The sequence below is a fragment of the Macaca fascicularis genome, chromosome 7 (genome assembly GCF_037993035.2).
Source record: "Macaca fascicularis isolate 582-1 chromosome 7, T2T-MFA8v1.1".
In the NCBI taxonomy this organism is placed as follows: Eukaryota; Metazoa; Chordata; class Mammalia; order Primates; family Cercopithecidae; genus Macaca; species Macaca fascicularis.
This window is the reverse complement of record NC_088381.1, coordinates 40,947,345-40,968,187: the sequence shown is the minus strand read 5'-3', so window position 1 is coordinate 40,968,187 and position 20,843 is coordinate 40,947,345. Positions and strand designations below refer to the sequence as shown.

At 43.3% G+C, this 20,843-nt stretch overlaps 1 protein-coding gene across 4 annotated transcripts in view; it reads right to left on the bottom strand.

Moving 5' to 3' along the window:
- TRIP4 (thyroid hormone receptor interactor 4) overlaps positions 1–15,701 on the bottom strand; it is a 71,023-nt gene extending 55,322 nt beyond the window's left edge. For 3 of the 4 annotated variants that reach the window (XR_012415040.1, XM_005559780.4, XM_045397303.3), the window contains exons 1-5: positions 15,573–15,701; positions 10,426–10,595; positions 9,345–9,478; positions 6,790–7,002; positions 3,406–3,484 (exon numbers count right to left, since the gene is read on the bottom strand). Coding sequence is in view for 3 of the 4 variants with exons in the window: in XM_005559780.4 (XP_005559837.2) it covers positions 3,406–3,484; positions 6,790–7,002; positions 9,345–9,478; positions 10,426–10,595; positions 15,573–15,673 (697 nt within the window). In the remaining variant the exon portion in view is untranslated. The remainder of the gene's footprint in view (positions 1–3,405; positions 3,485–6,789; positions 7,003–9,344; positions 9,479–10,425; positions 10,596–15,572) is intronic. The other variant, XM_073996028.1, reaches the window with a different exon arrangement.
- Between the last annotated feature and the right edge of the window lie 5,142 nt (positions 15,702–20,843).

Here is a 20,843-nt window from a genome sequence, read left to right as displayed (position 1 = left end):
TTTTTTTTTTTTTGAGATGGAGTTTTGCTTTTGTTGCCCAGGCTGGCGTGCAACGTACAACCTTGGCTCATCACTACCTCTGCTTCCCAGGTTCAAGCAATTCCCAGCCCCAGCCTCTCAAGTATCTGGGATTACAGGCATGTGCCACCATGCCCGGCTAATTTTGTATTTTTGGTACAGACGGGGTTTCTCCACATTGGTCAGGCTGGTTTTGAACTCCCGACCTCAGGTGATCCACCCATCTCAGCTTCCCAAAGTGCTGGGATTACAGGCATAAGCTACCATGCCTGGTGATTTATATGATATTTGGACAAAATAATCTGGCAAATACATCTCAAGTGTCAAAAAAAGATCACATTATTTGACGTAGTAACATTATTCTTAGAAATTTATCACAAGGAAATAAATCAAAAGCTATCTTAATAAAGGTGACGATTTGTGATATTATTTAAAATTTGGAAACAAATATCCAGTAATTAGAAAATAATCATATTATAATAAACCAAGTTAAAAGACTATTTTTAGCTACTAAAAACAATTATGAAGAATATATAGTAAGATAGCAGCCAATTATGAATTAGTTGGAAAAATGGAAAAACAAATGTTTTTACACAGATTACTACATTATAATCCCAACCAATCTGTCTATATAAAACAAAAAGTACTATGAACCAAGGCAGGAACAAAATGAAATATTTGCGTTAAGTAGTGGGTAATGAGTATATTGTTTTTCCTTTTAATAATGTCCTTAACTGCCGGGAGCGGTGGCTCATGCCTGTAATTCCAGCACTTTGGGAGGCCGAGGCAGGCGGATCAAGAAGTCAACAGATCAAGACCATCCTGGCCAACCAACTTGGTGAAATCCCATCTCTACTAAAAATACAAAATTTTAGCTGGGCATAGTGGCGCACGCCTGTAGTCCCAGCTACTCGGGAGGCTGAGGCAGGAGAATTGCTTGAACCCGGGAGGCGGAGGTTGCAGTGAGCCAAGATCGCTCACTGCACTCCAGCCCGGGCGACAGAGCAAGACTCCTTCTAAAAAAATTAAAAATGCGGGGGGGGGGGGAGGGGCGGGTTGCAGTGGCTCACGCCTGTAATCCCAGCACTTTGGGAGGCTGAGGCATGGGGAACACAAGGTCAGGAGATCAAGAACATACTGGCTAACATGGTGAAACATCGGCTGTACAAAAAAATTAGCTGGGCGTGGTGGCGGGCGCCTCTAGCTAGTCCCAGCTACTCAGGAGGCTGAGGGAGGAGAATGGCGTGAACCCGGGAGGCAGAGCTTGCAGTGAGCCGAGATTGCGCCACTGCACTCCAGCCTGGGAGACAGAGAGAAACTCCATCTCAAAAATAAATGAATAAATAATAAAATAAATAAAAATAATGCCCTTAACTGACCAAGTGCGGTGGCTCACGCCTGTAATCCCAGCACTTCAGGAGGTTGACGTGGGCGGATCACCTGAGGTCAGGAGTTCCAGACTAGCCGAGTTCCAGACTAGCCTGGCCAATATGGGGAAACCCCATCTCTACTCAAAATACAAAAAAATTGGCCAGGCATGGTGGCACATGCCTGTAATCCCAGCTACTCGAGAGACTGAGGCAGGAGAATCACTTGAACCCAGGTGGCGGAGGTTGCAGTGAGCCAAGATCATGCCATTGCACTCCAGCCTGGGCAACAAGAGCAAAACTCTGTCTCAGAAAAAGAAAAAAAAAAATTGTTGGCCGGGCACGGTGGCTCACGCCTGTAATCCCAGCACTTTGGGAGGCTGAGGTGGGTGGATCACCTGAGGTTGGAAGTTCAAGACCAGCCTGACCAACATGGAGAAACCCTGTCTCTACTAAAAACACAAAATTAGCCAGGGTAGTGGCGCATGTCTGTAATCCCAGCTACTCGGGAGGCTGAGGCAGGAGAATTGCTTGAACCTGGGAGGCGGAGGTTGCAGTGAGCCGAGATTGTACCATTGCACTCCAGCCTAGGCAAAAAGAGCAAACTCCGTCTCAAAAATAAAAAATAAAAGAAACATTTAAAAAAGGAAGTCCTTCACTATTTTTGTCAGGTGTGTTTCAAGCATAAAGGCATACAAAATAATTAGAAAATAAGTAGAGTTCCTATATAACCTTCACATAGCTTACTTTAATGTTACTGTCTTATTTTACAAAACCATAGTATAATTATCAAAACTAAGAAATTAACATTGGTATAACACTATGAACAAACTATTTGGATTTTAACATTTTTTTTCCATTAATGTTATTTTTCTGTTCTAGGATCCAATACTGGATGTATACTGCAATTAGTCGTCACATATATCCTTAGTCTAATCTGTGACGTTTCTTCAATCTTGTCTTCCATGACATTGTAAATCCCTTGTTCTTAAAACTTTCACACGATAATTTCAGTCCATTGGTGGATCGTGCTTGTGGCAGTTACTACTGCAGTGTTCTAATTGTGATTTTCTGGTATTTTCATTTCTTACACTTTATTAACTGGAATTCTTTTATAAGAAGCGTTGTCCTTTCTCCATTTTATTAACTTATTCAGTTATTTATACAAGTATGGTCGCAAGAATATTAATTTTATTCTTTAGATTATAATGTAATACTAATATTTATTTTGCTGTTTAATGTTATGTAGTCTTAATAATTTTTCTAAAAAATAGATGCTTATAGAATGAGTGAATAGGCCAGGCACAGTGGGTCACACCTGTAATCCCAATGCTTTGGGAGGCCGAGGCAGGCGGATCACTTGAGGTAATGAGTTCAAGACCAGCCTGGCCAACATGGCAAAACCCCATCGCTACTAAAAAAATGTAAATACTGGCTGGGCGCAGTGGCTTACGCCTGTAATCTCAGCACTTTGGGAGGCCAAGGTGGGCAGACGACGAGGTCGGGACATCAAGACCATCCTGGCTAACATGGTGAAACCTCGTCTCTACTAAAAATACAAAAAATTAGCCAGGTGTGGTGGCATGCACCTGTAGTCCCAGCTACTTGGGAGGCTAAGGCTGGAGAATCAGTTGAACCCAGGAGGCAGAGGTTGCAGTGAGCTGAGATCAGTGCCACTGCACTGCAGCCTGGGCAACAGAGCGAGACTCCATCTCAAAAAAAAAAAAAAGTAAATATTAGCCACACGTGATGGCACACACCTGCAATCCCAGCTACTCGGAAGTTTGAGGCAGGAGAATCACTTGAATCCAGGAGGCGGAGGTTGCAGAGAGCCGAGATCGCGCACTGCACTCCAGCCTGGGTGATAAGAGTGAGACTCCATCTCAAAAAAACAAAAACAAAAACAGAGAATGAGTGAATAAACTGCATCTTGCACTCCAGAATACAGAAAAGGGAAACAACCACAGACGCAACAAGACACCCATCACCCGAGTCATCCAGTTAGAAGATTGCTGTCTACCTGACATGAGTTTCTTTAGCAGTTTCTGGCTCTTGTTTGAGTCACGCTGTAAAATATCTTGTTCCTCATGAGTACACACCTGTAAAATAATAAGAGTAAGACATGTGATCCAATAGTTAAATTATATTGTTTTCTTGATATATCTAAAAGTAACCTGAAATTACATATTAGATGGGGTAAAATTATGAGACTACTGGTGTTTTTTAATCCAAACACATCAAAATATAAAAATGCAAATGAGTTTTTCTCCAGATCTCTTTCCATTTCTTTTTTATGAACCAAACAAAAAACTTATATCACTGCACATCTCCCTGAATGACTTAATGGTTTAGAAAAAAAAAAGGCTGGGCACAGGGGCTCATGACTGTAATCCCAGCACTTTGGGAGGCTGAGGCAGATTGCTTGAGTGCAGGAATTCGAGACCAGCCTGGGCAACATGGCCAAATCCCATCTCAACAAAAAAATACAAAAATTAGCCTGGCATGGTGGTGTGTGCCTGTAGTCCCAGCTACTCAGGAGCTGGGACTTCTTTGTAGATACAGGGTTTTGCCATGTTGCCCAGGCTGGTCCTGAATTCCTGGGCTCAAGTAGTCTTCCCTCCTCTGCCTCTGAAAGCAATGGGATTATAGGCATCAGCCACCATACCTGGCTTTTGGTTCTTTTTAATAAGACATCTTCTTATAATTAACTTCTCTTGTCAGATTTGGACTTCATGATTAGAACTGGGTTACTTTTTATGGTAAAATATCATATGTTTTATCCAGTATTCTCAACAGTGGGAAATATTTATCCTTTGAAAGTAAGTTATTTTTTCTTCTTTTCTTCTTTGTGAGTCAGGGTGTGGCTTTGTCATCCAGATGGGAGTGCGGTGGCACCATCTCTGCTCACTGCAACCTCCACCTCCCAGGCTCAAGTCATCCTTCCAACTCAGCCTCCCAAAGTGCTGGGATTACAGACATAAGCCATCATGCCTGGCCTGAGACTGTCTAAAAAACAAACAAGGGACAGGTGCAGTGGTTCACGCCTGTAATCCCAGCACTTTGGGAGGCCAAGACAGGTGGATCACCTGAGGTCACGAGTTCAAGATCAGCCTGGTCAATATGGAGAAACCCTCTCTACTAAAAATACAAAAATTAGCTGGGCATGGTAATGGGCACCTGTAATCCCAGCTACTTGAGAGGCTGAGGCAGGAGAATCGCTTGAAGCTGGGAGGCGGAAGTTGCAGTGAGCCACTGCACTCCAGGCTGGGCAAGAGAATGAGACTCCGTCTCAAAAACAAACAAACAAACAAACAAACAGACTTCAAGGCCAATCTGCTTTACATTGTTTCTTTTTTTTTTTTTTTTTTTTGAGACGGAGTCTTGCTCTGTCGCCCAGGCTGGAGCGCAGTGACCAGATCTCGGCTCACTGCAAGCTCCGCCTCCCGGGTTCCCGCCATTCTCCTGCCTCAGCCTCCCGAGTAGCTGGGACTACAGGCGCCCGCCACCTCGCCTGGCTAGTTTTTTGTATTTTTTAGTAGAGACGGGGTTTCACCGTGTTAGCCAGGATGGTCTTGATCTCCTGACCTCGTGATCCACCCGTCTCGGCCTCCCAAAGTGCTGGGATTACAGGCTTGAGCCACCGCGCCCGGCCTACATTGTTTCTTGAACTAAAAGATTCAAGGACCTAGGAGAAAACACTGTACAATACTTCCTAGTAGTTGCCTCAATGACACACAGAATTCCTGCCAGCAGCTATAGGAGCTTGCTCTAAAGAGAAAGCTCCATATGGGAGGAGATTTACTGCCATTTAATGGACATTTTTATTAGTAGACACTACATTTTTCAGGTCATCCATTGTCTATCAGCTTATTCTGAGCATATGAAAAAATTAAGGGTTTCACTAGGCACGGTGGCTCACACCTGTAATCCCAGCACTTTGGGAGGCTGAGGAGGGTGGATCACCTGAGGTCAGGAGTTCCGAGACCAGCTTGACCAATATGGTGAAACCCTGTCTCTACTAAAAATACAAAAAATTAGCCGGGCATGGTGGTGTGCACCTGTTGTCCCAGCTACTAGGGAGGCTGAGACAAGAGAACTGCTTAAACCCAGGAGGCGGAGGTTACAGTGAGCTGAGATTACGCCACTGCACTCCAGCCTGGGCGACAGAGTGAGACTCCGTCTCAAAAAAAAAAAAAAAAGAAAAGAAAAGAAAAAATTAAGGGCCCCATCAGAAAAGAGGAGAAAATGAAGTAATATAAAATGGATGCCTTTACCAACACCAAATGCCACTGCTTCTGCCAGCCAGCTCAACTTGGTAAAATTAGCTTTCTAGATAGCTCATTAAGGGTTTTTGTGAGTCATTATCACTACATTCTTGAGGTCATTCTCTCAGACAAACCAGAGTTATGACAAGGTGGTATCCTGGAAATAGAAGCTATAATGACCTGAGGATTCTGTCACAGTGTCTCTGTTCTCCTAGGGCTAGGAGCCACACCAGAACTGAAGACTTAGACAAAATTAATTTTGACATTTCAGGCCCTATAGTTTTCTTAAAGTTAATCTGACACAAGAAGACTTGGATCTCTCAACAATGCATGTTCTCAAAACCCTTCTCATTAATGGCCTGAGTAGTAGGATATAATCTGGGGTTTCTTTCTTTCTTCTGAGACAAGGACTCGCTCTCTCACTGCAGCCTGGACGTCCTGAGATCACGTGAAGCTCCCACTTTAGCCCCTCATGTAACTGCTACCACAGGTGCGCACCACCACACCAGCCCAACTAATTAAAAAAATATATTTTTTTTGTAGAGACAGGGTCTTCCTACATTGCCCAGGCTGGTCTGAAACTCCTGGGCTCAAGGGATCCTCCCACCTCAGCCTCCCAAAACCCGCCTTGGCCTCCCAAAGTGTTGGGACTTTAGGCGTGCGCCACCTTGCCTGGCCTAACCTTGGGTTTCTAATTAATCATATCCCTGCTACTCGAGTTCACTGGATATTTTAGGGAAGAAATTTACTAAGAAAAAGAGAAGGCCAGGCATGGTGGCTCATGCCTGTAATCCCAGAACTTTGGGAGGCCGAGGTGGGTGGATCACGAGGTCAGGAGATCGAGACCATCCTGGCTAACACTGTAAAACTCCATCTCTACTAAAAGTACAAAAAATTAGCCAGGCATGGTGGCAGGCGCCTGTAGTCCTAGCTACTCAGAAGGCTGAGGCAGGAGAATAGCATGAACCCGGGAGGCGGAGCTTACAGTGAGCCGAGATCGCGCCACTGCACTCCAGCCTGGGCAACAGAGTGAGACTCTGTCTCAACAAAAAAAAAAAAAGAGAAATTATTTGATATCTGAATGGCCCTGCATATTAACACAAAGCACAGTAAAATAAAATAGAAAAGAAATACTTTACCAGAGTGCCACAGAATAAGCAAGGGCCAGAGCCTTCTTGTTCACAGACAATGCGCCCACAGATCAGACAGTTATTGATGAGCTTGTGCTTCTGGCCCAGGCAATCACAAGGGTGGCGACCAGGGAGCAGGACTGCAAGCCTGTCCTGTCCTTCTCTTGTGTATAAATTGACAAACTTTGTCTTCTTCTTTACGGAGTTGCTGTTCTCTTGTGCCTAATTGTACAAAGACATCAGAATAACATCAAATAATTAACGACAATGTAAAAAGTCAAGGGAGAAAATGCTCAGTTCTGTTCAATAACAACTTATATACTATCCAAGAACAAAGAAAGAAGGCAGGGAAAGGAAGAAATACAAATTAGTTATAATCAAATTTCTAAGGAAAGGTTATACTCTAGAAAAACTAGCTGGTAATTACCTTGTCTTTTCTGCTAGTAGCTTTCAGCCCATTACTATGGCTAGTGGAAGGTAAATGTAGCAGTTAGATCTGTTTATATGACATCTTTAAAAACAGCTAAATTGGAGATCATAAGAAACAAGAATGCCTCTAAAAGCAGATGATATTCACAGATTTGGAAATATGGGCAATCAATAAAATAAGAAAAATAAATATAAAGTTGACTCAATCAGAAACCAGTAAGAAAAGGACAGATAATACAATAGAAAAACAGGCAAACAGAAGGTGGAGGTTGCAGTTAGTTGAGTTCGCACCACTGGGCAACAGAGTGAGATCCTATCTCAAAAAAAAAAAAAAGGGCAAAAAAAAAAAACCTAAATAAGAACTTCGTAACAAAAGATATCCTAATGACTAACAGGCATATGAAAAAGTTCTCAATTTCTCGTAAAAATAATGCAAAAACGAAAACAAAATGCAATACCACTAAATACCAATCAGAATGGCTAAACTGAAAAAGAGAAAATATGAAGTGCTAGCAAAGATACAAAAGAATTAGACCTCTCATACACTGCTGGCAGGACTGCAAACTCATATCAATTAAAGTTGAACATATGCATGTTCTATGACACAGCAATTCAACTCCTAGATACATACTAAACAGAAATGTGTAAATATGTTCACCAAAAATATATACAAGAATGTTCACTGTTGCATTGGAATTGGTAACTATCCAAATATTAGAATGGATAAATTGTGATGTATTCACTTAATAAAATTCTGTGTAGCAATGAGAATGAGAAAATATAGCTGTCCAGAATAGAGATGAATCTCATAAATTGAAAGAAGCTAGACACTGGCTGGGCACAGTGGCTCACGCCTGTAATCCCAGCACTTTGAGAGGCCAAGGCAGGCAAATTGCTTGAGGTCAGGAGTTCAAGACAGCCTGGCCAACATGGTGAAATCCCATCTCTACTAAAAATACAAAAATTAGCTGGGTGTGGTAGTGTGCGCGCCTGTAATCCCAGCTACTTGGGAGGCTGAGGCCGGCCAATCACTTGAACCCCGAAGGCAGAGGTTGCAGTGGGTCAAGATTGCACCACTGCACTCCAGCCTGGGTGACAGAGCAAGACTCCATCTCAAAAAACAAACGAACAAACAAACAAACAAAAACAGCTAGATACAAGAGTACACACTATTTAGCTCCATTTATTTAAAGTTCAAAAACGGGGCCAGGTGCGGTGGCTCACGCCTATAATCCTAGCACTTTGGGAGGCCAATGTGGGTGGATTGCCTGAGCTCAGGAGTTCGAGACCAGCTTGGGCAACTTGGTGAAACCCCGTCTCTACTAAAATATGAAAAATCAGCTGGGCGTGGCAGTGTGGGCATGTAGTACCAGCTACTCGGGAGGCTGAAGCAAGAGAATCGCTTGAACCCAGGAGGCAGAGGTTGTGGTGAGCTAAGATTGAGCCACTGCATTCCAGCCTGAGCGACAGAGCGAGACTCTGTCTCAAAAAAAAAAAAAAAAAAAAAATTATCTGGGTATGGTGGCGCGTGCCTGTAGTCCCAGCTATTCGGGAGACTAGGCAGGAGAATCGCTTGAACCCAGGAGGTGTTGCCACTACACTCCAGCCTGGCAACAGAGCGAGACTCCGTCTCAAAAAAAAAAAACTCATGAAGCGTTCCATACTTAAAAAAAAAAAAAAAGCACCAGCCGCATGGGACACACTTCATTAAATATTTTTCAACTTATATTTATCTGCCTGAATCTCATCTCAAAGCAAAGATGTCAATTAGCCGGGCATGGTGACGAGCGCCCAGCTACTCGGGAGGCTGAGGCAGGAGAACTGCTTGAATTCAGGAGGGGGAAGTTGCAGTGAGCCAAGATGGTGCCACTGCACTCCAGTCTCGGCGATGGAGCAAGACTCCTTCTTGGCGGGGGGGAAAAAAAAAAGCAAAGATGCCTTTATAATACTAATCAGGTTGCCAAAGAAAAAATCTACCATAGAGAAAGGAGTACATGTAATTTTTCCTCCTAAAATTCATGCATTTGTTGAAAAATTGCCATTCTAGACCAATTTGTACACTTTGCTCTCTGAAATGTATTAGTCACTTCCTCTTCTCCAATAGCCAGAAAAAGCTTCAATCTATAAGCACTCACCTTAGCCAAATCAAAAGGTGTTTTAACTTCTGCAGTCGTGTCAGGTTCAGTAAATGCAGGAACTTCCTGTCTGTTTCTCCCTTTCTTTCTACCCCGCTTTAGATGGTCTCCTGATTTCTGCCCATCTAAAATTTCTTTGAAGATAGAAAAAAAAATACACACACACAGATTGATAAGAGGATTCCTGGTGAACTTCTATAGCTAATAAACTAAGGTGATGCTTAATATTTAGAGTCAAGATATCATCGAGAAGATTTTTAATTATCTTTTCCTGCCAAACCAGAATAAAATTTAAATCATCATTTTTAAGAGTGCAGTCAATGAAAAAGAACTCAAACAAGTGGCTGGTTTTAAGTTAAATTAAAATCTCATATTCTAAAATCAAGCTCAGTGGCTCACATGTATAATCCTAGCACTTTGAGAGGCCGAGGCAGGTGGATCGTTTGAACCAAGGAGTTTGAGAGCAGTCTGGACAACAGAGTGAGACCCTATCCCTAGAAAAAAATAAAAAAATTAGCCAGGTGTGGTAACACACTCCTGCAGTCCCAGCTACTCAGGAAGCTGAGGTGGGAGAATCATCTGAGCCCAGGAAGCAGAGGCTGCAGTGAGCTGTGATCAAGCCACACCACTCCAGCCTGGGCAATGAAAGTGAGACCATGTTTCAAAACAAACAAAATTCTGATATTGTAGATTGCATAATAACTTATTTAGTTTGGTGCTCGTCTTTTGTACTGTTTAAGTAGTTATCTCTAAATGCTATTCATACTATAGTCAATCAACACTTTACTTACATCCAGGTATGCACATGACTGAAAAATGTTTCTTTATGTATAAATTTTTCAAATTATTCTGAAGCCACATTTGTGTCTGTAAACAGGCATTTTTTGGTGATATTTTCTAAGTTAAAAAAGAACTAGAGCAAAATTCATTACGGATTGAGTAGAACCGAACTAAAAATATGTATACATATGATTCTGTTTAAGTTAGTTGTGAAGAAATACAAGATGGAAAAAAAAAATTAAATTCTTTAAGCCTGCCCACTTACCAATATTTCAACATTTGCTTAATTACATTAACTTACCATCTTTTTTGAAGCACTGCTGCAAAGGATCAGAAATCGACTCCTGATCATTCTTTTGCCATTTGGTTATAAGTTCTTCTATGAATTGACCTTTTTTGCCTTCATTTCCCTGGAGGAGATCAGTAACATATTCTTGTATCTCTTCAGCACTCTCAATTGACAAAACATACCTCAGGAGGCAAAGATATAAGTTATTGAAACAAGACTAACTTACACTGTTTCTCAGTAATCTTAACAGAGATCTAGGTAGTAAAAACCATTCATTAATCTATTAGAGTGTTTACTTTGAGCCAAGTACTATGCTAGATGCTAGAAATACCATATGATCCTAACTGGTATGAAGGTATACATACATACACTTATGTGTAGGAAAAAAAGTTATACACCAAAATGATTACTAGTGAGTGATGGGATTAAAGGTAGTTTTATTTTTATTTTCTTTTTTCTTACTTTTTTTTTTTTTTTTGAGACAAAGTCTCACCCTGTCGCCCAGGCTGGAGTACAGTGGTGCCATGTCAGCTCACTGCAAGCTCTGCCTCCCCGGTTCACGCCATTCTCTTGCCTCAGCCTCGTGAGTAGCTGGGACTACAGGTGCCCACCACCACGCCTGGCTAATTTTTTGTATTTTTTAGTACAGACGGGGTTTCAACGTGTTAGCCAGGATGGTCTCGATCTTCTGACCTCGTGATCCACCCGCCTCGGCCTCCCAAAGTACTAGGATTACAGGCGTGAGCCACTGCTCCCAGCCAATAAATATGTTTTTAAAAGTATTACATTATTATATATACTGGAAAAAACAGAAAGAAACAGTGCTTATTTCTGGGTTGTAGTATTACGGTAATTTTGGTTTACTCTTTTATCCTTTTCTGATTTTTTTAGTTTTCTACAGTGAACATCTTATCATTACAGGAGAAAGAAGTGATAAAAATTACTTACAAATTAACATATAAGACACTGAAGACAGTACAAAACCTGAAGAAACTGTAATTCAGACACAATGATATGGAATGTAAGAAAATTATCATCGTGGCCGGGCGCGGTGGCTCAAGCCTGTAATCCCAGCACTTTGGGAGGCCGAGACGGGTGGATCACGAGGTCAGGAGATCGAGACCATCCTGGCTAACACGGTGAAACCCCGTCTCTATTAAGAAATACAAAAAAAAACTAGCCGGGCGAGGTGGCGGGCGCCTGTAGTCCCAGCTACTCGGGAGGCTGAGGCCGGAGAACGGCGTAAACCCGGGAGGCGGAGCTTGCAGTGAGCTGAGATCCGGCCACTGCACTCCAGCCTGGGTGACAGAGCGAGACTCCGTCTCAAAAAAAAAAAAAAAAAAAAAGAAAATTATCATCGTGCTATATCCTTTAAATTTGTAAAAATTATGAAATTGTCCCATGATTGGTAGCATATGTACTGCATTCTTTTCATAGTGTAGTGGTGGAACTGCAGAATTATGCTCTAGAGGTAAACAAATCTGTGCCTTTGGGCCTCATTAAGAGAATCTTCTGACTGGGTGCGGGAGCCCATGCCTGTAATCCCAACAGTTTGGGAGGCTGAGGCTGGAGGATCACTTGGGCCCAGGAGTTTCAGACCAGCCTGGGCAACATAGGGAGACCTTGTCTCTAGAAGAAAAATTAAAATTAGCCAGGCATAGAGGCATGTGCCTGTAGTCCTAGCTACTTGGGAGGTTGAGGTGGAAGGATTCTTTGAGTCTCAGAGGTGAAGGCTGCAGAGCCATGATTGCATCACTACATTCCAGCCTGAGCAACAGAATGAGACTCTGTCTCAAACAAACGAAAATGGCGGGGCATGGTAGCTCCCAGCACTTTGGGAGGCTGAAGCGGGTGGATCACCTGAGGTCAGGAGTTAGAGACCAGCCTGGCCAACATGGTGAAACCCCATCTCTACTAAAAATACAAACATTAGCTGGGTATAGTGTCACGAGCCTGTAGTCCCAGCTACTGGGAAGGCTGAGGCAGGAGAATTGTTTGAACTGGGAGGTAGAGGTTGCAGTGAGCCAAGATCCTGTCACTGCACTCCAGCCTGGGTGACAGAGTGAGATTCCATCTCAAAAAAGAAAAAAAAAAAAAGTTAATAGCTCTGTGCTATTTTAAAAATTCAGGTCACTCATATAAAATTGTTCAAGTTAGTACATTACTGTAGTATGTACACCTGGGTAATTCTCAATTAAATGCCAGGCAAGGCACAGCAAATGCTTTCATCATGGCATAACAGCCTGTTGTGCATACTAGTGAATACCTAACAAATGATTCAAATAGTATCTTAGCATAATACATGCCGATGGGCACTGACCTTCTTCCCAGGGGGAATACAATTTTTTTTTTTTTGAGATGGAGTCTTGCTCTGTCGCCCAGACAGGAGTGCAGTGGTGAGATCTCGACTCACTGCAACCTTTCCCTCCTGGGTTCAAGTGATTCTCCTGCCTCAGTCTCCTGAGTAGCTGGGATTACAGGTGCCCGCCACCACACCTGGCTAATTTTTTTTTGTATTTTTAGTAGAGATGGGGGTTCACCATGTTGGCCAGGCTGGTCTTGAACTCCTGACCTCCTGATCTGCCTGCCTTGGCCTCCTAAAGTGCTAGAATTACAGGCATGAGCCACCACGCCTGGCCTGAGAAACCATGTTCTTGATACTGTGTAATCCAAACAAAATACAACTGGATTCTAGACTGAGAAGACTACATCTATCATTCTTACCCTGTTTCAAACTGTTAATTTATCAAAAATAGCCTCAATCTTTCATTTTTCCTTTTTTTTTTTTTTTTTTTTTTGAGACGAGGTCTCACTTTGTCACCCAGGATGGAGTGCAGTGGTGCGATATCAGCTCACTGCAACCTCTGCCCCCAGGTTCAAGGGATTCTCCTGCCTCAGCCTTCCAAGTAGCTGAGACGACCTGCACTCTCCAACACACCCAGCTAAGTTTTGTATTTTTAGTAGAGTGGGGGTTTCACCATGTTGGCCAGGCTAGTCTGAAATTCCTGACCTCAAGTGATCTGCCTGCCTTGACTTCCCAAAGTGTTTAGATTACAGGCAGGAACCACTGTGCCTGGCCACCTCAATCTTTTTTTTTTTTTAATACTGGGTAACTTTATAATAAATATGTGAAAATTGGGCCAGGCACGGCGGCTCACGCCTGTAACCCCAGCACTTTGGGCAGCCAAGGCAGGTGGATCTGAGGTCAGGAGTTCGAGACCACCCTGGTCAATATGATGAAACCCCATCTCTACTAAAAATACAAAAATTAGCCAGGCATGGCAGTGCACACCTGTAATCCCAGCTGCTTGGCAGGCCGAGGCAGGAGAATCGCTTGAACCCGGGAGGCGGAGGTTGCAGTGAGCTGAGATGACACCACCGCACTCCAGCCTGGGCAACAGAGCAAGACTCCGTCTCAAAAAAAAAAAAAAGTGAAAAGTTTGAACTTATATTCGTAAAAAACACTTTTCTGTTTTATATATTGCAAAGTTGCATTATTTTATTTATAGCATTCCACTGCTTTAAAAAATGTTTGAAAACTACTAAATACTTAATTTGACTGCCTTCAAGCAAGGGTAAAGCCAAACCATAAGATTTTGCTGTTGTTTTGTTGTCTATTCTACTCTTCAAAAAAATCCCTTATCTTGTTGTTTACTTTTTTTATTTCTGTACAGACAGGGTCTCGCTATGTTGCCCAGACTGCTCTCCAACTCCCAGTCTCAAGCGATCCTCCCACCTCCACCTCCCAAAGTGCTGGGAATAAGGGCTTGAGCCATCTCCTAGGACCTCAAAAAAATCCATTAAAATAGCCTACTTTAACTCTTTCCTTGCCAAAAAGTCTATTTTCTCCCAAACTCAGAAACTCATCTTACTTCCTACAAAAGCCCTAGAACTGCAATTTAGGTTTCAGCATTAGTGACCAAGGAATCAAATTAAGGAACACTTTCAGTTCTTTGATCAAGTCCCATTTTTGCAGCTTTCTCCACTGCCTGAACACTTTGGACCTCCACCTCTGTCTATTCCTTAGTTCTCAGGTGAAAGTCATCCTTTCCAGTAAACCTTCCGAGTTTTTCAAATCTTAATAAGGATCATTTATTTTGTGCTCCAACAAGCCCCTTCACTTCCCCAATCTCAGCACTCATCAACGAAGGGGAACCCAACTGTCTTGTCTTTGTTACCCCAATATCTGGCGTGTAACAGTGCAACAAATGTTCTTTAATCAGTTGAAAGCAGATATTAAATCATGTTTACCATCTCCATTTCATAAGAGTCATAAAGCATGCCTACTAATGATTCATCTTATAGATGAAGAAACCAGGGTACAGAGAGAAAAATTAAGTTGTCTTGGGTTCTAAAACAGGTAAACGACAACAGAATATAGAACCTGCAACTCCAGAGTCGGAAGCTATTTGTACTCTTCCACGCTGCTTCCACTTAAATCCTAGGTCCTATTGACACAGCTGACCCTATTGGCCGTACTGACACAACTCAGACTGGGCCCACTAAAATGTTCAGAGTATGTCTGGGTGCGGTGGCTCACGCCTGTAATCCCAGCACTTTGGGAGGTCGAGGCGGGCGGATCACTTGAGGTCAGGAGTTGGAGACTAGCCTGGACAACATGGTGAAACCCCGACTGTACTAAAAATTTTAAAAAATTAGCCGGGCGTGGTGGTGCGTGCCTGTAATCCCAGCTACTTGGGAGGCTGAGGCAAGTGAATCGCCTGAACCCGGGAGGCGGAGGTTGCAGTGAGCCAAGATCGCGCCACTGTACTCCAGCCTGGGCGACAGAGACTCGGTCTCAATAATAACAACAATAAATAAATAAATAAATAAAGAGTTAAGAGTTAGGAAATACAATTTGACCTGCCCCTTCTCTCTAGAAAGGAAACTGGCTCCTGGGACAGTCATGCAGTACTAATTATTACAGACTGGGCGTCTTCCCAGGGAAAAAAGCCTGAACGGCAGATTGCGGAGCCGGACACCCTATTCCAGAAACTAAACTACAAAGGCGGAGGCCAGAATTCGACGCCTACAGACTACAGACTGCAGCCCCTTTATCACATTTCTCTCTTAACTTTTCAGTCCTCCCCGCTTCCCTGTTCGCTCAGGCAGTGCACATCCCAGAGCTCCTTCCCCGCTTGGACCCCAACTGTTCTCACTGAATGATCTCCTCGCTGACATCCAGGCCGAAAGTTTTCCGCAACTGCTGGGTGCACCAGTGCACCAGCGGCTCCCCGGACACCGCCTCAGCCACCGCCATCTTCCCCAGCCGGAACCAGCTGGGCTGCAAAAGCCCCACGTCCTGCACCGGACTAGTTCCCTTCGCAACACCAACCTCACTCACGCGGGTTCCGCCAGCTTGCACCGCCCCGCAAGGTCGCACCGCCTCCAGTACGGATCCCGCCCACCTGTGCGCCTCTTGTTTCTTCCTGCTTCCTTGTCTACTTCCTTGTACCCACCCGAGTCGAGCTCTGTCAGTGGGTGATTCTTGCTATCGCTAAACGTAGGACTCGAGGAAGGCCATTGGCACTTCTGCTGAGAAGACAGTGCAAGTGCCTATAAAAACGACAGTTTAGGGGGGAAACAAACCAATACCCGGAAAACTGAGAGACCAGCTTTTTAATCGTCATGGTTTTATGTAAAATAAAACAGCACGTGGAAGGTATTGTAAGCGCTGTAAGTTTTTGCTCTGGTGTTGGTTTAATTTTTTTTTATTTTTATTTATTTATTTATTTTTGAGACGGAGTCTCGGAGTCTCGCACTGTCGCCCAGGCTTGAGTGCAGTGGCATGATCTTGGCTCACTGCAAGCTCCGCCTCCCGGGTTCACGCCATTCTCCTGCCTCAGCCTCCCAAGTAGCTGAGACTACAGGCACCCGCCACCACGCCCAGCTAATTTTTTTGTATTTTTAGTAGAGAAAGGGTTTCACCGTGTTAGCCAGGATGGAGTGTTTATTTTTAATACCCCCTATAGTCGACTACTAGATTCACACTGCTAAAACTTCTATTTTATTTTTTGAGCCATGTATTTTCCATGGCTCGAGGGGATAAAACAGTAAAACAGGAGTTGGAATTTGGCTTTGAGGACTTTCCACACGAGTTCTCAACCCAGAATTACCATATTTAAGTGCCGTCTGCAATTCCCTAACCTGTTAAGACAATGGACTGGGGAAAATTTAGCCAAACTTTTCTGGACATGTCTTCCCATTCATTTCTGGCTTTTTGTTGCATTTACAGGTTAAAAGTTCTTCATTTCTACTAGCCTGTTTAGACTAAGTAGTCGCATTAAATTGGCAGCTGTTTTACCTTTTTGCTAGTGTTTTCATTCGCGTAAATATTATAATTAAAATCGTAAGTGTATTGGCCGGGCGCAGTGTCTCATGCCTGTAATCCCAGCGCTTTGGGAGGCCGAGGCAGGAGGATCACTCAAGCGCACACAGACACACACAGACACACACACACACACACACACACACACACGCACACTGGGCGCAGTGGCTCACGCCTGTAATGTCAGCACTTTGGGAATCAGAGGCAAGAGGATCACTTGAGCCCAGGAGTTCCGGACCATTCTGGGCAACATAAGGAGAATCCCCATCTCTATAAAAATGAAAAAAAAAAAAAAAATAGCCTGGTGTGGTGGCACATGCCTGTGGTCTCAGCTACTTGGAAGGCTGAGGTGGGAGGATCACTTGGGCCCGGAAGGTCAAGCTTGGAATGAGCCCTGATTGCACCACTGCACTCCAGGCTGGGCGACAGAGCAAGGCCTTGTTACAAAAACAAAACAAAACAAAACCTCCTAAGTGTATTGATTTACATTCCATTTAGATTGTCATAGATATCATTAATTTGGAAAGCATATGATTTTCCAGGTTTTTTTTTTTTTAAGAAAAAGACAAAATAGGGGGGAGGGGGGAGGGATGGCATTGGGAGTTATACCTGATGTAAATGACGAGTTGATGGGTGCTGACGAGTTGATGGGTGCAGCACACCAACACGGCACAAGTATACATATGTAACAAACCTGCACGTTATGCACATGTACCCTAGAACTTAAAGTATAATTAAAAAAAAAAGAAAATGACAAAATACTCTGTGAATGTTTATTAATTGTGGGTAGAAGTTTTGTTTCTTTGTAAAACTTCACTACATTTAATAATAATTATAAGGTATCAAAGTTATTTACCTGTTTATTTATTCAGTCCCTTTGTCAGGGTTCTCCAGGGAGACAGAACCAATAGGATAGATAACAGATAGTTATAGATACAGATCAGGGAATTGGCTCAGAAAATTATAGAGACTGAAAAGTCCCATGACAGGCCATCTGCAAGCCGGAGACCCTGGAATGCTGGTAGCTGGTTCAGTCTAAGTTATGAAATCTTCAAGTCTCAAGGCAGAGGGCCTGGAGTTCTGATGTCTGAGAGCAGAAGGAGAAGAGTGTCTCAGCTCCAGAAGGAAAGAAATATTTTTTCTCACCTTTTTTGTTCTGGGTCCTCGGTCAATTGGATAGTGCCCACTCACATTGAGAGCAAATCTGCCCCGCTCAGTCCACTGACTCACATGCCAGTCTCCTTTGGAAACACCCTCAAAGGCACCCAGAAGTAATGCTTTACAAGTTATCTAGGTATTTCTTTTTCTTTTTTTCTTTTTCTTTTTTTTTTTTTTTTTGAGACTGAGTTTCCTCTTGTTGCCCAGGCTGGAGTGCAATGGTGCAATCTTAGCTCACCACAACCTCTGCCTCCCGGGTTCAAGTGATTTTCCTGCCTTAGCTTCCCGAGTAGCTGGGATTATAGCCATGAGCCACCACGCCAGGGTAATTTTGTATTTTTAGTAGAGACGGTTTTTCTCCATGTTGGTCAGGCTGGTCTTAAACTCCCGACCTTAGGTGATCCTCTCACCTCAGCCTCCCAAAGTGCTGGGATTACAGACCCTCTAGGTATTTCTTAATCTGGCCAAGTTGACACCTAAAATTAACCATAACAGTCTCCATAACTAAAACATTAAGTGCTTGAAGGCAGAGACTATGACTTAAATTTTTTTCGTATAATAGAAATTTAGTATGTCATACACGTTATGATGAGTATGTCCTCCAGAATAACATAGGTGGCTGGGTACCGTGGCCCACACCTGTAATCTCAGCATTTTGGGAGGCCAAGGTGGGAAGATTGGTTGAGCTCAGAAGTTCAAGACCAGCCTGGGCAACATCGGGAGACCCTGTCTCTACAAAAAAATCTAAAAATTAGCTAGGTGTGGTGGCAAGCGCCTGTGTTCCCAGCTACTTGGGAGTGGATCACCTGAGCTCAGGAGGCGAGGCTGCGGTAAACTGTGATCACACCACTGCACTCTAGCCTGCATGACAGAGTGAGACCTTGTCTCCAAAAAAAGAAAAAAAAAAGGCATTCTTTTCTCATAAGTCATATGTTTTAATGTAATTTACTATTGCATATTATAATGCAATTTACTATTACTATCGTTTGTTAAATTACATTTCTGCCTGAGCAATGCAAGCACACCCATTTAGCATGACTTAAAGATTTCTTTTCTTTTCTTCCTTTTTTTTTTTGAGACAGAGTCTTGCTCAGTCACCCAGGCTGGGGTACAATGGCATGATCTGGGATCACTGCGACCTCCACCTCCCAGGTTCAGGCAATTCTCCTGCCTCAGCCTCCCAAGTAGCTGGGATTGCAGGCACCTGCCATCATGCCTGGCTAATTTTTGTATTTTTGTACAGATGGGTTTTCACCATTTTGGCCAGGCTGGTCTTGAACTCCTGACCTCAGTTGATCCGCTTGCCGTAGCCTCCAAAAGTGCTGGGATTATAGGCATGAGCCACCGTGCCGGCCAAGATTTTCTTTGGTATAAATGTAGGCATGCCAGTTGCAGTGGCTCACACCTGTAATCCCAGCACTTTGGGAGGCCAAGGTGGGCAGATCACCTGAGGTCAGGAGTTTGAAACCAGCCTGGCCACCATGGTGAAACCCTGTCTCTACTAAAAATACAAAAATTAGCTGGATGTGGTGGCACATACCTATAATCCCAGCTACGTGGGCAGCTGAGGCATGAGAATTGCTTGAACCGGGAGACAGAGGTTGCAGTGAGCTGAGATCGTGCCACCGCATTCCAGCCTGGATGACAGAGTAAAATTTATTTATTCTGTCTCAAAATAAATAAATAAAATAAATAAATTTAGGCAGAAATTGTATTCATACATACTGTAACTTTTCTTAATGCCCTAGACCTTTGAAATTTTTAGGTTGACTCCACACCACTCTCTGTGTTTTATTTCCTTATAAAAATTGTGTTTAATTGCTTCTGCAAAGCACACATTTCAGTGAAGAACTTTTACTAGGCATCAGTACTTTTTTCTTTTTTCTCTAACATGCATTCTTCGTTATCATCATTGGTATTAAAAAGACAAACATGCAAACAAAAACAAACACACAACTATAGTAATATGTAGACTGCCCCTGGGTGGAAATGTATATTTGATACTCTTTCTGGCAACTTACTTGGCAAGTGGGCAAGGAGAAAAGACTATCAGATTCTTTCTGCAGGAATCTGGAATATGAGTTCAAATTAACTAATTCAGACCTATGTAGAAGCCACTTAAACTGAAAAGGAAATAATAGCATTTAAGAACCACTGTGCTGGCTGGGTGTGGTGGCTTATATCTGTAATCCCAGCACTTTGGGAGACCGAGGCAGGCGGATCACTTGAGGTCAGGAATTCAAGACCAGCCTGGCCAACATGGTGAAACCCTGTCTCTACTGAAAATGCAAAAATTAGCCGAGTGTGCTGGGACATGCCTGTAATCCCAGCTACGTGGGAGGCTGAGGCGGGAGAATTGCTTGAACCCAGGAGGCGGAGATTGCAGTGAGCCGAGAATGCGCCACTGCATTCCAACTTGGGCAAAGAAGCGAGACTCCATCTCAAAAAAACAAACAAACAACAACAACAACAACAAAAAACCACTGTGCAATGAGATAGGGCATGAGGACAAAAAAACAAAGGAATGCCCTGGGTCTTGTGGATTTTTCCGGTTGATTTGGCTGTAACCTTAGACTCCACGGTTAAGACAAAGCTACAGGTAATTGCCAATACATTTTCTATTATTGTGTTAATTTAACGTGTTGCCTAGATTCTTTAAATCTGTGTAATAGAATGCAGTTGTTGATTCTGTTAAAGTACTGAGTAGCCTAATTTTGTTTTAAATTCAAGCAATTCATTGGAGAGAATTAATGCTGTGATTACACTTCTAGGGTAGCCTTTCTTTTTTTTTTTTTTGAGTCGGAGTCTCGCTGTGTCCCCCAGGCTGGAGTGCAGTAGCCGGATCTCAGCTAACTGCAAGCTCCGCCTCTCAGGTTTACCATTCTCCTGCCTCAACCTCCCAAGTAGCTGGGACTACAGGCGCCCACCACCTCACCCGGCTAGT